The sequence below is a fragment of the Magallana gigas genome, chromosome 9 (genome assembly GCF_963853765.1).
Source record: "Magallana gigas chromosome 9, xbMagGiga1.1, whole genome shotgun sequence".
Classification (NCBI taxonomy): Eukaryota; Metazoa; Mollusca; class Bivalvia; order Ostreida; family Ostreidae; genus Magallana; species Magallana gigas.
Genome location: NC_088861.1, coordinates 6,006,798 through 6,022,901, shown reverse-complemented (window position 1 = coordinate 6,022,901; position 16,104 = coordinate 6,006,798). Strand labels below are relative to the sequence as shown.

General features: G+C 32.1%; 1 protein-coding gene across 1 annotated transcript; it reads right to left on the bottom strand.

Annotated features, from left to right (window-relative positions):
- Window positions 1-509: 509 nt before the first annotated feature.
- On the bottom strand, window positions 510-12,363 carry LOC105328058 (uncharacterized). The gene is made up of 15 exons (XM_011428807.4): window positions 12,074-12,363; window positions 10,424-10,554; window positions 10,016-10,145; window positions 8,678-8,746; window positions 6,845-6,960; window positions 5,566-5,650; window positions 5,197-5,451; window positions 4,280-4,374; window positions 3,233-3,349; window positions 2,658-2,718; window positions 2,373-2,483; window positions 2,018-2,082; window positions 1,365-1,436; window positions 930-1,099; window positions 510-660 (listed from the first exon to the last, which is right to left on the bottom strand). Exons 1-15 carry the CDS (start codon window positions 12,218-12,220, stop codon window positions 545-547), a joined length of 1,740 nt encoding a protein of 579 aa, XP_011427109.3. The 5' UTR covers window positions 12,221-12,363; the 3' UTR covers window positions 510-544.
- Window positions 12,364-16,104: the final 3,741 nt, after the last annotated feature.

The following is a 16,104-nucleotide window of genomic DNA, read 5'->3' as shown; positions in this document are numbered from 1 at the left end:
ACCAACCCTCGGGGATCATGATTTGAACAAACTAGAATCTACACTACTTAAGGATGTTTCCATGCAAAATACAGCTTTTCTGGTCAATTGGTTTTTGAGAAGATATTTTAAAGATAACAACAAATTGTTATTAATTCTTAATTATCTCCCTTTGAAAAAGGGCGTCGCCCTTCATTTTAACAAACTTGAATCACCTTCACCTTAGCATGCTTTGTGTGAAGTTTGGTTGAAATTAGCCCCGTGGTTCTGTAGAAAAGGTCGAAAATGTAAAAAGTTTACAGACGGACGGACGGACAGACGGACGACAGACAAAAAGTGTCAGTAAAAAGTACAAAACATTGTTTATAATGCGTTATCTGTTCAATTCAGATTTATCTTGAAGCAATTTTTTAACTTATTGAAGAACCAAAAATAATACACATTAAATAATTTATTTCAAACAAATAATCCACAAGAGACGTATTCAATGAAATGAGATACATTCGTTCAAGAGCATCAGACTAGCATAATTGAATATAATAATGATATAGTAGATTAAATGTCACTATTTTATTAGTTTCTGTCTAATGTACTTGTCAACTTCTTGTTCCAGAAAACTCATTGGTCCAGCCCTACATTTCAAAATCACAGAATGAAAATCCCTAACATCAAATTGGTCCCCTAAAATTAAAATAAATATTCTACAAGCATACGTACAAATATTTCTGAATAAGTCAAATACATAACATAATATAGTACATCTAGAGACATTTAGCCATCTCATACATATATGTAGTAGCAACAAAGTAATTTTCATTTTGAAAGATCACTTCACTGAAACACCTCCAGATACGTTTTTTCTTATTTGAAAATTATCTACAAAAACTTATTCCAAATACCGTATATGCCTGCACATAAACAATTCTAAAATGCCATTAATATATAAATACCTAATGCTTCCGTGGCTTTTTGTCTGAGCTGCTTGATCTTGATTTCCCCCACTTTGTAAGCACATGCCTGCCCTGGTATAGTTATGTATCGTTTACATTCCATCTCCAGGGATTTTCTATCCAAAAATGTTTTCTCTTCCAAGAAGATAAGAGCTTTTTCATAGGACCATCTATAACAGATAGAGGAAAATATAACGATATATACAACGATTCTGAATAAAAAGGTGCATATGCTTTCGATATTATAATACAATCAACTTAAATAGGTAGTACACTTGTACTGTTAATCTGCAGTGTGTTCTGTTCTGTAAACATAGACATTTTGTGTGTTGTTAAATACTTGACTATCTTGAAAGATTGTAAAAATGTTTTTGAACAAAAATCAGTTTATTTTCCTTTTAGGGTAAACTCAAGTTCAACAAAATGAGAGCTTACCCAAAAGCATGCATTCCTGTGTCCACCACTAGGCGTGAGGCTCTCATTATCTCCATACAGTATCTTCCAAATCTGTAAAAATGAATATTGCAAAATGGAAAGAAAAGCCCAATGGACAACACTGTGCAATTATGAGGAAAGAACAATAAATATCATGGGACAGACTATAAGTTGTAAAGATGTACGATGTTTAAAAATCAAATAACATATTCTCTAAACAATCAATAAATCTCACAATCCATTTCCCTAGCACCAGAACTCCTGAATTAAAGAGCAATGAATATGACTTTTTCAACAGAGACATTTAAGCCTATAAATTATCACAATGTTTAGTTCATATGCAATATCCCATGGTATAAAACATATTTAAAGGATTGGTCAGCATTTACTATATGACTAAAGAGCCTTGCTTTGAAACCATAGCCATACACAAGGGGTCAGACAATTTACAATTAAAGTAAAGGTACGTATTATAACTGTTTATACTTAGTTTATGTGCTAAATTTCCAGGAGTAGATAATATGTTAACAAACTTTTTATCATATGAGCTCACTTGGGTTTTTAGTCACTGGCTAAAAGAATCAATGGCATTTAAAAATATGTATTAACACCACCAGTACACTCAATTACATGACTGCAAAACATGTACTTACAAAGAGTAGTTGTCTTTGTACATTCCAAGTTCTTCTCCAAGATACTCACAATACAAACCCCATCCCTACATTTATTCAAAATGTATGTAACACATTTTTACATGCATAGTGCATTGTATATCAGAGAACATACATGTATATAAACACGGAAAGTAAAATTTACATCGGTGGATAAGAATATACTACATTCAATATTCCTGATTTGTTCTACAACAAGCAGAAGCTTTGAATTACATGTCATATTTGAAAGACATAACGTACCATTAGTAAACAAATGTCAGTTACATTAATTATGAGTCTAATCATCTAAAGACAATGTGTATAGAATTGTTCCTTTTGCAATTCTCTAACATACCTCTAGATATGCAGTATACATGGGGAATCTAGAGGGCACCCATGCATAGTTCATGTCTTCCTGGGCCCTCCTGAAGGCATGAATGTCCTTCATCTCCATAGAAGTCATTGTCTGCAATCAAATTCATTTGGTTTAAAAGCTATAAAATATGAACTGATCTCTAAATCATAAAAATTGATTGGTTTATGTGCATAAGTAAATTGTTTATGTTTGGTGGAATTTTTATTGTGCATATTTATCGTTGTAAGACATTACATAAAAGTTTACATTCAATTTATTGATAACCTGAAAATGGTGGCCTGGCTCCCCTTCATGCAGACTTATAGCCATCAGTTCATATTTTGGACTGTAATTATATCAATACTAAAAAAATAATTCATATCATTCGGATGCTTCATCTAGCAATTCAATTTGTGTGATTATTAGGAAATGAATTAATTCCTGATCTAGGCAATGACAATTACTTTTTAAGGGTAGTGGCCATAAAAATTGATTGATTTTATTTGAACATATGTCATTACATATCAAGGAATACAAAAAGTTCAGACACATGATTGGAAAAAATACATGTTCTGTGGGGAAAACATCTATAATACATGTATCTGCAAAGGAATAGGGACACTGGATCTAAAATGGTTATAAAAAATCTCTGTCTAATTATCTCTGGGATAATATATATTTGACAGTCTTTCTGTGTTAAACTGCAGCAAATGGAAATTATGTTAATTTACTTAATAAATCATACATGCACCATACGTACTTGACTGCCTATCATTAACAGCGAACAGTAGCACTACATAATTATAAACCTACAAATATACTCATTAATCAATTATTTCTTTATTCAAACTTCTCCAGACCTTCCTTTCAGGTTTGTTGTCCTGACGTAGTATACCCCAGGTCTGGATCCGTCCGGAGAACCACCGAAGTAAAAAGCAATCGGACCGCTGGCCATTAGAGGAGGTGTCTGTTCAATTCTCATGAAGACAAAAAAATAGGAGAGGAGATTACTAATCAAGTTGATAGTAAACATGTCTGAATATTTTAACGTGATATTTAGTGACCCAAAAACATTTTTATTTAATTTTGACGAAGTTAATTAGGATATATTGATTTAAGATATAAAAAATTTGAAGAATATTTACACATTATAGTTCATCACATAACAACTTACAGGAGCTTAAATTCATCTGGAATTAAACCTGATACTTTTTGACAATGATTTGAGTGTCATATGATTGCGATAGCTGTTTAAATGAAGTTACAATGAAAATGACACAGTGAGAAAAATTGGAATTCGAAGTTATTGAATGATTGTGGTCAGAAATCTTCATTTATAAGGAAAGCACCTAAATAATTTTTAAAAGTAATATTAGATTCTAAGGAAATAAGATGTACTTACATTTCTCTGCACTTGCATAACCATGAAGTCGAATTAAAACTTAGCATTAAAGTGTTTATTCAAGCAATAATTCACATTTTCCCTTTTCGTCTGAATTTGTTTACCTCTGACATAATTATATTCATATTAAATGTACATGTATTATCTATTCGTTTTTGGTGAGTTTGTGGTTTGTCTCTTTAATCATATAAAAGTTATTAGTCAACAAGAAAACTATGGGGATAAATCAAAGTACTAAAAATACAAAAAGCTGTCCTCTTAATTGAATTGACATATGTATTAGAGAAATAATTAATAACAGCTATAGACAGAAAAAGCGTATAAATTCGTATTAAGCCAACAACCATGGAAAAGGAGATGTAACTGTTTCATATATGGAAGAGGAAAAACTTAATATACCGGTTATTGTTATTTTATGAATGAAATATGGCATTATCAACATATAACTTCTACATGTTGTTTTGATGCTTCTGAATATCAGCCAAGGTAATGTATTTTAAGTTACCTTAGTTTTGAGCTTGGAAATTCCTTAAAAAACAGTGATAATTTAGGTTGAATTTCCTCGCAACAAATGTGGTTGACATATTCCAAAAGATCTTCCTATAAATTTAAAGTAATAACTATTACTAAAATTTTCTCACTGATATTAAAACATATAACAACACAAACAATCTTTTGTTATATATACTGTATATAGGATTATTTTTGCCCTTCTTCACTTGCAAACAGTTTTACCCCATCTTGAATTCGCCCAGACAATATTGTGCTTAAAAAGAGATACTTTGAGACATAGGAATTCGCCTAGTCTTAAATTCTTCCGCTACCGAGGGCGAAAGGGGCGAAATTAAAATGGGGGTGAATATTTCCCTAAATACAGTATGCATATTGGGTATATGTTTTAATTCAGAAAATGCGGTTTTGTAAAACTTAATATGTTTTGAACTGATGAATTGTGTAATTTTAAAATGATTGGATGGTCATAATATGGTCCAAACAATTGTCCTTAAACTTGATTACATTTGGTCTGACGAATCCAATTTAAAATATGAGACGTGTAAAAATCACTTGCATTGTGTTGACTTACTGTAAATGTATAACATTTAGCTGTGTATTCTACTAACAATTTTGGCAGAAAACATATTAAGCTTCCACTAAATCACTTCCATTCCTAAATGCCATGCATACATGTTTATAAATATGTACTTTCAGAAACGTACTTAATTATATCAATGTTTACTTGTTGAAAAATCAATTTCTGCCAAAATTTGTAAAGTTGACAGCATTGATTTTGCATTTATTCCATACTCTTGTCCAATTCATCAAACTCTTCAATGTTTGGTGGTAATAAACTTTATAAATTCATTTAAAGCCAAGTTCATTGGGCAGTTAAATGTCAAAACTTAAAACAGAAATAAAACGTACAGGAGTTTTAAAGAAAAATTCTTCTCTTTTCCCAAGCGCTTCCTTGAACTTGGCTATATTGTCTCCATATCCCTCCTCTCTGGCAATTTTCCTCATTGCCTGAGTGATCCTCTCAACCTCTGCCTGCCCAAGGTCAAACACCTCCTGTGGGGTCATTGAGAGGGAGAGATGGAAATCCAGACAGGCTTGATACAGGGCCTGGCCATTGGGCAGGGAGCTGTGAGCAATACTTGGGCGGGTGTGTTTCATATAGTCCTGAAAACATCACCAAAATAATACCTTAGTACATTAGACACTACGACTATAGTGTGAGACAAGGCTATAGGTTAGAAAAGGTCAATCTGAGCATTATTTAATGAAACTAGGTACATTTTGTATGTATTCAGCCAGCTCTTTAAAGCTTGGTCTCACACACGTTCTGACTATATCTTTGGCTTCCTCCAAGAGTTTATCCCTGAAAGAAAGAAGAGAGTAGAACTTCTAAACTGAAGTTTATTGTTTGAAAATTATGTGCATATATTTACATTCGATGTACATTTCTCTTATGTTAGCATTGGAAATCTGTGTCGTTCATGGTCTATGAGCACAAGTGAACGTCACCACGCGTTATGAATAAATCTATTATTGTAAGATAAAATGAAACTTACAAAGTACCTTTTGATATGTTTTATGGTTGTTCCATTAAATATTCATATCCCTGACAAATAGCTTTAAAGCGATGATACAAACATATTTCATACAAATAAGCATTTGTCATGGGTATAGCATTAAACCTAGCAAACTTTCATGTCACGCAGGTGGGCAACATACAAAACTATGCACATAAAACTAATAAAAAATAAAGAGTCATTTTAATTTTTTTAAATTATTTAGCTTCAACAAAATCACATTTTTAATTATACATGGAGACATATCGTTGACTTTTATATTGAATGAACTTATGTTTAAATAAGCACCCTGATGACATCACAAGAAAACAGAAATAAGACAAACATGTATTGGTCTTCTTTTTTTGCCTGCATATGTTTATCATAAATGATAAACAAAAAATCATACTATTGTAATTGATGATGATGTCATAATATGAAGCAATGACTGTTTGCTCTGAGATGTATCATAATACTAGTGCATAAGAAAATCAGTGAAATATGTCGATTAAGGCTGCTTAATCATATCTATGGATTATAAAAAGCTCGATCATTTGCATAGAATTGGACACATAATAAGTAGCCTTAACTCACCTACTTAAATGCAAGATTCATGACTGACATGGCTTTCAAAGTATATTTAATCAGACAATAACTAGTCTGTTCGTCAGACACGGTAATATTTGACATTTTTATAGAGTATATTGAGGTTATCTTGGTGACTTATTTAATAAATCTTTGACCTGTAAATCAAGAATGTTCCTCTAATTGACATCGAAATTCAGTGACTAAAGATTGATGAGCCAATAGCAAATAATAAGTCTAGACGGCATTTTTTTTATTATGACCAACATTTACAGAGCAATATACCCTTTTTGGGAGTGGGCATTTGAAAAGGAGAAAAAAGGTGTGTATATACAGATTCCATATCAATCTGAATATTATATTAATGCTGTAAAAGAAAAATAATTCAATGATTTAACAATTAAACATGCTTTTACCATATGGTGGATTCTATATTCTCTGATGGACCCTTCTTGTAAGGAGAAAGAAAGACATCTTTGTCTGGGGTAAGATCTGGACTAATCATTTCGTTTATTTGATCTGGTACTATTTCCTAAAGAAATTGATATATAACATGTAAATTTAATTTATTTGATACCATAATAAACTTTTCTGCGTATAAAATATTGTTCTACTGTACAGTGAAATATAATTAAATGACCAAAACCGTGCTGTTTACATGTCTGAAGACATATATTTTAAACAAATCAAACTGAATTTAATTAGGAATTTGTCAAATGCAAGTTATAGCTAAATAATAATTATTTATATTAGCTAGCTAACTTAGAATAAACAATTGCTTTTATACCCAACATCGGCATATCATCTTTGACATATGGTATACGAGGGTTGTTGGAAAAGTTCGCGGACAAATTCGATTGTGAGCGGACTATTTGCACGATACCAGCAAAACTTTTCAGATCCAAACTGGACGTATTTTCTAACAAATACGTACAGATTTATTTTTTTTAATGCACCATAAAAATATACAGCTAAATTGTTATGATACATGTATGCTTCCCGGAGGATGTCAGTTTTTGGGGGTTATTTTTTTTTTATGCAAATTGCCTTTGTACTTAAAATGTACCGGTTAAGCGCATTAAAATGCACGATAATTTATATGACATCACAATAACTTAGAAACGTCATTTAGTGAAAGTTTCAAAGAAATTGAAGAATTTCTGATCGTTTTATCGCAGAATACGGACGACCAACGCTTGAATATTGAGTCAAAAAACGTTAGCGTCAATGGACATCTTTGAGCAATGGGCCGTCATTAAATTTTGTGTACAAGCAAGAAAAAATTTCGATTGAGACCAAAAAGTTCTTAAATGCTGCTGAAGTTGGCCCACATGTGTCTTGGACAATTGTTTACAAATGGAACTAGAGGTTTAATGATGGAAGGATTCATATTTTGAGTTTTTGTCACATGGGGGGGACGCATATAGCCCAGATCCTGCCCTTAATTATTTATTGTCCAAACTGCACTGACTGAGATTTTCGGACCTAATTTTCAACGATATACCACAAAAGACATTCTGCAAAAACTTGGCAAATAATGGTATGAATGTGCATTTTATTAGTGGGTTAAATGACATGAAAGTGTGTGAAATTGAAAGATGTTTACTTTGAAAAAGAGTGACAGCTTTTCCTTCCAGTTTTTTGACGTCACCTGACGTCGTGGTAATATGAAATACTTCTCCGTAAATCTAATTCATACAAAATAGAATTATTAAAATCATATGCTTTTTTGCATACTTATTTTCAATTGATAGTCATTTAATAAAACATAGGTTATCCTAAAAAGTACGAAGTGATTTTCTCGTAAAACTGTGTCCGAGAAGTTCTCTAACAACCCTTGTATATATTTTACTCCTAAATATTCAAGTTGTACATTTATCACTGCTTAATTTCTCCATTTTTTAACTTGGTAATGAAAATGTGTTTGCTTCTCTTTGCTGGTAAAGGTTGTTTTTTACTTTCATTCATGAATACAATTTGAAGTAAAAGAGTATATTTAGAAAAACAATATCGTAACTATCTTCCATTAGTTATGATATCTACAATGTATAAAACATGCATGCCAATACAATTTCTTAAATGTTTAATGTATAATTTTTATCTTATATTTTCAAACATTTTTTACTAGTAATTTTAATAGTTACAAGTCCTCTACTGATTTTATATTAAACTGTAACCAATAATTTGAAACTTTTCTTTAGTAATAAATTGAACAAGTGACTCTTTATATTTTATTACATATAACTTACTACAGAGAATCGGTGTTGAACATAGCCATTTTCAACGCCTTCCTTTAAGACCTGTATACAACTTTTTGCCTGAGAAGATGAAGAAAAAAATATGTTAAGGACAACAGACCAAATTTGCTTTACGCAGATATATCACGCACTTAAAAGGAGTGATTTTTTCGAATGTTGAATTCTTAATCACTAAAACGCAATGAAAAATTGCTTATGACGCAATATATAGCTCTTCCACGTCATCAATATTCACTTTATGTAGTGCAAGTAGTTTGCTATAATTTAACATGCTAGAATACGCTTTTCTACATTATTTAACATGCACAAATTTCTTTAGGGGATGTCACAGTTCTGTAGTAATGAGTTTCATATTAGCTCGAAGTATTTATCTGCATAGATTAGTTAACAAAGCTTGAGCCATGAACAAATCATTCACATTCGGATCAGCTTCAATACTTGCATTGAAAATATAACAACACCACCCCTGTGTTTAAGTTTTGAATTATTTTATCATAAAAAAAACATGTTTAGCACTCTCTGATAGATTTTTGTTTTATAAATCAACCTCGAAATGATTTTCATAACCTTTTCCTCAGAGTTTGCCCAGTACTTCTCATGAAAAATTGAGGAAAAATAATGACACACTCCACATTGGCATGTGCCCCCATAAAAACGAAGTCGATGACATTGTCATTTTATAAATGATATTAATTCAAAATCACATATAAGTATCATATTTTAATTTGGATAGGGCATTCATTGCATATATGTTTTAAAAATCATATTTTCTCTCACAAGAACGCTTTTCTCAATTATGTTCAATTGAAAAAGAAAAGCAAATTGTTATACAAACATTTTTGAAAAGGTCCCTACTTGAAATCAAATTCGACTTTTAGGCTACATTTTGATTGATTTAATATATCTTTAGTACCTCTAACTTATGTTAAATTTTCATGAAAATCACTATAATTGTAGAAGTGATTTTGGTTCGTCGCCCTTAAGTTATATTTTTTAAACGAAAATTTCTCATAAAATTCTCATGTAAAAGAACAGAAAAGATAACTATTTTAGATGAACTCTTCATTCATACACATTGTACATGTATCCAAATGTACATATTAATTATTTGGAAAAGGTATAAAAAAAAAAATTATATCCATGTCAGTTATATGTACATGCTGTTTAGAAAATATCATAATTAATTATTCCAAAAAAAACCCTAATAATATCTCTGCAATCTCGAAACATATCATGTTCTTGTATTATGAGACATATCCCCCTATATATCTCCAGAACACTATCCCAATAAAACAAAAACTGGCTTTTGACAAATGTAAGATTTCTGACCTTTTTCCCATAACATTCAATTCTTTTATTCAGATTTCTGAAGTCTTCCTCTGTATGAGTTGGACTCATGTTTATAACCTTAGGAACATCAGCATGCAAGCCGTCCATAAAGTTGATCGGAAAATACCAACTAAAAGAATCCCATAACAATCAAAGCAAAATATGATCAAATCTAATCTACCAGTAAACATTGCAAGAATGAAATTCCAAAACATTTTATCCTTTGAACATATATTTTCAGAATTTGCCTTTTTCGGGGACACACATACACACATGTAATATGCACATGATGCATGCACCGTACAGAATTTACAACACAGTAGATCAAACAGGCTTATATATAATTAGAGATAACAATTTGTAATAATCATTTCAATATACATTATCAAACAATCCTAGATTAATTACCCCTTATATTTCATTCCCTTTTGAAATGTCTGAATTTGATCCTTCATTAAAAGTAGGTCAGTTTTTGCACTGCTTGATAAGTTCTTCATTTGTATTTCTTCAGCCTTCTTAATAAGCTTGGAGACATCAGACTTTAAATAGAATTGTTTTAAAAAATTCAATACTATTTGAATTAAATATTTTTCTTTTTCTTCAATAAAATCTAAGGAAGAATAAAAAATGTGGACTTAGTGCACCAAATGAGATAAATCTTTTTGTCTTATTATCAAAATTATTCTGTGCATTGCAAAAATCATTTCTGAGTGAACTTTTTTAGGCACAAGGATATCATATTTATGTATAAAGTCACAACGATTATTGATATGCCCTAGCTGGTTTGTCAAGTGTTTTATTATATATTAAGAACAGAGTTTGGTTAACAAATTTCAAGGGGCATACATCGTCACAATTTGAGCTAAAATTTATTTTTCCTTTGTTTGTTGTAAATGTTTTGTTGAAGTATTTAGAATGTGTAATTGCTATTGGGATGTCAGCTGTCGAGTTGTAGGCAAGATACAGGCCTATCATTTTCTTGTTATGCAAATGAAGCTTGTGTCTTTAATTTTTTGTTTACATCCATTGAATAGTGGTGCAAACTTTACCTTAATAAGATATTTTTTTATTTACTTATTAACTATAAGCACATAATCAAACAATTTCCACTATTTAGGGGGTTGTCTTTATCTAAATGTGATATTTTCTATTCAGCAACTAAATGTAAATAAAAATATGACACAAGCCTTGTTTTATTACATAAAAAAGACTTGAAAGCTTTGTATCTTGTCTGAAACTCGACAAATGTCATTCAAATTTCAGTTGACCATTTCAAATGGCTTTCAGTATATTATCCTATAAAGTGTAAAAAAAAAAACAACCCATTTTTTGCTTCAAATCGTTTTTTTGTTTCTTATTATGCCCCTTTAAAATTGACCCTTCTTGTCACAAATACAATTTGGTTGGTGGAGTATAATCATATCTTCTGACAATCCCTTAATCAGCTGTTCATGCTTCATGGGATTTAACTACACTCAGGTGCCAAAAGTATGTCAATTTCTTTTCTTTTCACTATATATTTCATTAAAAACCAACACTTTTAAAAGAATCGTTAAAAAGTAACCACTGGACCGATTTTGAAAAGACCTAGATTGATAAATTCAGAATTCTGCTAGCTTTTTTGGCATCATATTCAAATCTTTTCCCAACTTCTGTTCCTGAGATTTGATATTCACAATCCAAAGAAAGATGTTTTGGCTTGCATATTGCAAAAGAAATATAGTAGAGCTCTTAAAAAATATATTTGTGTTATGCTTGAAATATCTTCAAACGAGTTGCAAACACTATTTCAATGTATGTTAAAAAATGCAAATTGAACCTAATGTAATCAATATAAAAATTCACAACAGAAAACCTTATAAAAATAAGTTTTGTTTTCAATGATATACTTTTGGCACTCAGGTGTAATTCATATACTATAATACGTGGACTTTTTATAATTAACCCTACACTTACCGAATCGATAAATGTAGTAAGAAACACTAGCTGTACTTACCTAGCGAGCGCTTTACTACATCATTTTTATACTGACTTCCAATATGAAAGAAAATAAAATACCTCAAAACTGAGAAAAGCTTTCGTATCGATCTCATCTAACAGATGTGAGTACCGCTGATCTCCACAGAATGATGCAAACTCGGGGCTCTGTCGCATTCTCCACTGCCAGAACTCATCACAGAGGGCTCGAACATCGCTGTCCGCCATCTTCTAAAAAGAACGAAACGTGCGAGAGATTGATTTGAACGGTATTTTTGTAAATAAATGAATAATCATAACATTCGGTCACTAAGATATACAAGACAAACAAGCCACAGACTGTGACCAACTGATGACTGATTGCAGAAACGAAAGTAGGAATAGAGACTTCGAACCCGATGAGAACTGAACCTGATTCAGTTCTTATAATATATGGTACTGAAAGTTCATAAACTAAAGTATTTAAATGTAGCAACGTAATCAAGCAATAATAGCTGTTGGGATACTCGTATGTACGATAGCCAATATGGGCCGGACAAAAAACAACCACGAGTTGTGTTTGATTTGCTGGCAATTTATGAAATGCCGTCAAAAAGTAACCACGATATGTGTTTGATTTGCTGGCAATTCTTAGATGACAGCAAATCTTAAAAGTGGGCAAATCTTAGTGTTCAATTAAAATACCAGAGGATATAGAGGTTAAAAAAAGTCGAGTTATCTTAATTGACAAAAGGGTTTGACCAAAAAAAACAAAACATGGCAGTGCTCACCAGTTTTCAAGAGCCTTATTAATGGAGAATTTGCCAGACATCAGAGAAATACTAGTGATCAAGCTGTATTACAAAGTATTTTATAAAGATTTCAAAACTCATCTCGAAAAAGAGGATACAAGCAATCAAAAATTGGACCTATTATGGTAGAAAATTGTTCTGCAAATAGAATGGATCTTCTCAAATAACAAAAGAAGAAAAACAACAAAAAAGTTGTGTCTTATGCTTTTGTGACCAATTTAACCCATGTATAAAAGGTGAAAGGAAACGACTTATGAAATACTGGGATAACATACAACATAACGAAGTTTATATGCAAAAAATTATTCACAACATGTTCTATGGTTGCATACAGTAAACACAAAAAGTAATTTAATCATTAGATTCAAATTAAAATAAAATGAAGTTCAAAGAGATTAATCAATTTATGCATAAAGTGAATTCCTGACGAGGCGGGTCTTTTTACAAATTTGAAATGACATGTGTAAATAATATCGCCGAAACACTCTTAATTATTTATAACATAAAATAAATTGACCAAACACTTCATTAAGATTGTCGGGTTTTAATAAGTTAAGACATGTCTGAATGTTAACATGCCACCTTTTTATGCATAAATACAATGCCGTAGTTTCGGAAGGCCCTTAACCAGACGCCATGTCGGCGCGCAATCCCCCACTTACTTCTCCTCATACTCTGTTTTTTTTCCAACCCTTTCAAGCAATTAAGATAACTTGATTTTATTAACTCGATATCTTCTGGTAGTTTAATTAGTCATTGATTTGCCCACATTTAAGATTTGCCGGCATCTAAGAATTGCCGGGATATCAAACACAACTCGTGGTTACTTTTTGTCTGACCCATATCGGCCATCGTACGTATGATTACAAAACGACCGAAAAACTGCCAACATGGTAATTTTGTGTCACTTAGATGTACAATGTACTTTACAATGTACAATGTATTTTAAAGATTTTGGATATTTTTTTAATCAAAGAAATTCATTTAAAGAACAAAGTTTTCTTTGTTCAATTTGGGTGCTTGAACTCTGTCCTCTGGAATCTATCCTGCTAACAGTGAGCGGCCACTCTGCTAACCACTCGGCAATCTAGGCAAGACATGCTCTCAATGACGAACAGCTAGAACCTAGCGCGCTGGCCGCTTACTACATGGTCATTTGAAATACAGGTGGAATTATATAAACGACAATTTGAGAGGATCAGAATGATAAATATCTATATAAAGCACAGGGAAATTCACTATATTGAAACTCAACCTCCGCTCCGGGCGGGGTTTGAACTCACGACCTCTAGAACCCACTCTCCTAGCTGTGAGCGGTCATCGCGCTAACCACTCGGCCATCTAGGCAAGACAAAAATCTTGTTTTCAATGACGAACGGAACCAATCGGCTTGCCGCGCTCTAAACGGTCGTTTGCGATACAAGTGGAATACAGTTAAACGGCAACTTGACAGGATCGGAAAGAAAGCAAGATTTAAGTCTTGCCTCGATGGCCAAGTGGTTAGCGCGGTGGTCCCTCACTGTTAGGAGAGTGGTTTCCAGAGGTCTTCATTTCAAGCCCCACCCGGAGCGGAGGTTGAGCTCCAATATAGTAAATTTTTCTGTGCCTTATATAAATCTATATCATTCACTATGGGCAGGTACATGTCGATCTGAAAGAAATTGCAATGGCTGTGCTTATTGTATATGTATATATCTATGCAATGTGTTTCGTTCCGATCCTCTCAAATTTTCGTTTATAACTCTATTCCACTTGTAACTCAAACGACCGTGAGTGCGCGACAAGCGCGCATGGTTCCGTTTGTCATCGAAAGCAAGATTTTTGTTCTGCCTAGATGGACGAGTGGGTAGGAGTTAGGAGAGTGGATTCCAGAGGACATGAGTTCAAGCACCGAAATTGAACAAAGAAAACTTTGTTCTTTGAATGTATTTCTTTAATCAAAAAACAATAAGGAATGAACAGACCCGTGCCCTACGAATAAGAGCTTAAGGAAATAGCTGGCACAGCATAGAAAGACGTACTAGCTACAAATCATAAATATTTTTAAATAAATAATTTTTCTGCTCCCACACATGTTGGAAGAAACTTAAGACATGAATATGATGTCCATAATGCTCTTTACCATAATCGTGAGGTAAGGTTTGGGGATCAGATCCTATGGCCATATAAGGAAAATGTATAATAAATCTGTTTCTCCTCTACTACAACATATTTTAGAAAAATTAAATGCATTGTTATGATGTCTTGAAGCCTCCTACCCTGATTAAGAATTTAAATGCCCCTGAGTCAGGGGTTCAGACTCTAGGGCGGGGCCTATATGGCAATATAGTGAATATAAATTGATTCTTCTCCTATACTCCAATATATATTTAAGTAATATTAAATACATGGTTTTAATGTCAACGAAGCCCTTTACCCAAATTAATAAGTTTATGGTGCTTTTACGATTTACTGTACCAGTTATCGGCTTTGTGATAATAACATAGTAAAATCCCTGTAAATGTTGATTTATACTTTGCTAAATGTAATTTGAATTATGCCCCATTGTGGGGTCAGATTAAAGTCGTCGGGGTTATGATACATTATCAACAAAACTTATAAAAATATTTGTTTCTTATCATACGGTAATACACAAAATCTTAGACTATTTAATACACAATTGTGCAATCAGGCGTTCAACAACGCTATGGATCTTATGGAAATAAGTTAATTCCATTTGTTTATACATGTTATATGAATTGATATTATATGTCAAATCAAAGAACGGATATAATAACGTATCACAAAGAGGTAATGATCTTTTTTTAACTTATTACGTCACTTCCCCCACAGCTAAAATTGCAAAGATGTAAATCAGCGGTAAACAATGATCGTTTAAGCTCATGTATAAAACATATTTAAGAAAGTTTTCAAGCAAACTTACTTTTCTTTTTTCGCAACAGAAACAGTTGCCGCGTGCTATAAACCCAAACTCTCAGTTAAGCCGATAACTGGTACAGTACCAGTATATAAAATATCAGTGAATTATAAGATGTGAACATATCCTACTGTATAGGTTAATGCAAAAAAAAACTACAAACAGAACTTAAAACAGAAAATTACACAAAAACTTCTCATAAAAACGAGAATATATAATCTAAAAAGCAGCAAGAGAATGCTATTGACTCTAAAGGCAGACCAAATAGTCCCATTCCTTGAATCTTTACAAAAGACAGATGTACAATTAAGAATTTATAAACAAATATCAACTGTCTCTTCTGAATATTTAATAACTATATATGAGATAAAAAAAAAGCGTATCCTATCTAAATGAGAAAATTG

Coding starts and splice junctions, on each gene's coding strand:
- LOC105328058 (XM_011428807.4), bottom strand. CDS start 12,220: ATGGCGGACAGCGATGTTCGAGCCCTCTGTGATGAGTTCTGGCAGTGG. Junction 5,651..6,844: donor AATATAGAATCCACCATATG/GTAAAAGCATGT, acceptor TCTTTCTTTCAG/GGATAAACTCTTGGAGGAAG. Junction 2,719..3,232: donor ACAACAAACCTGAAAGGAAG/GTCTGGAGAAGT, acceptor ATATAATTACAG/TCCAAAATATGAACTGATGG.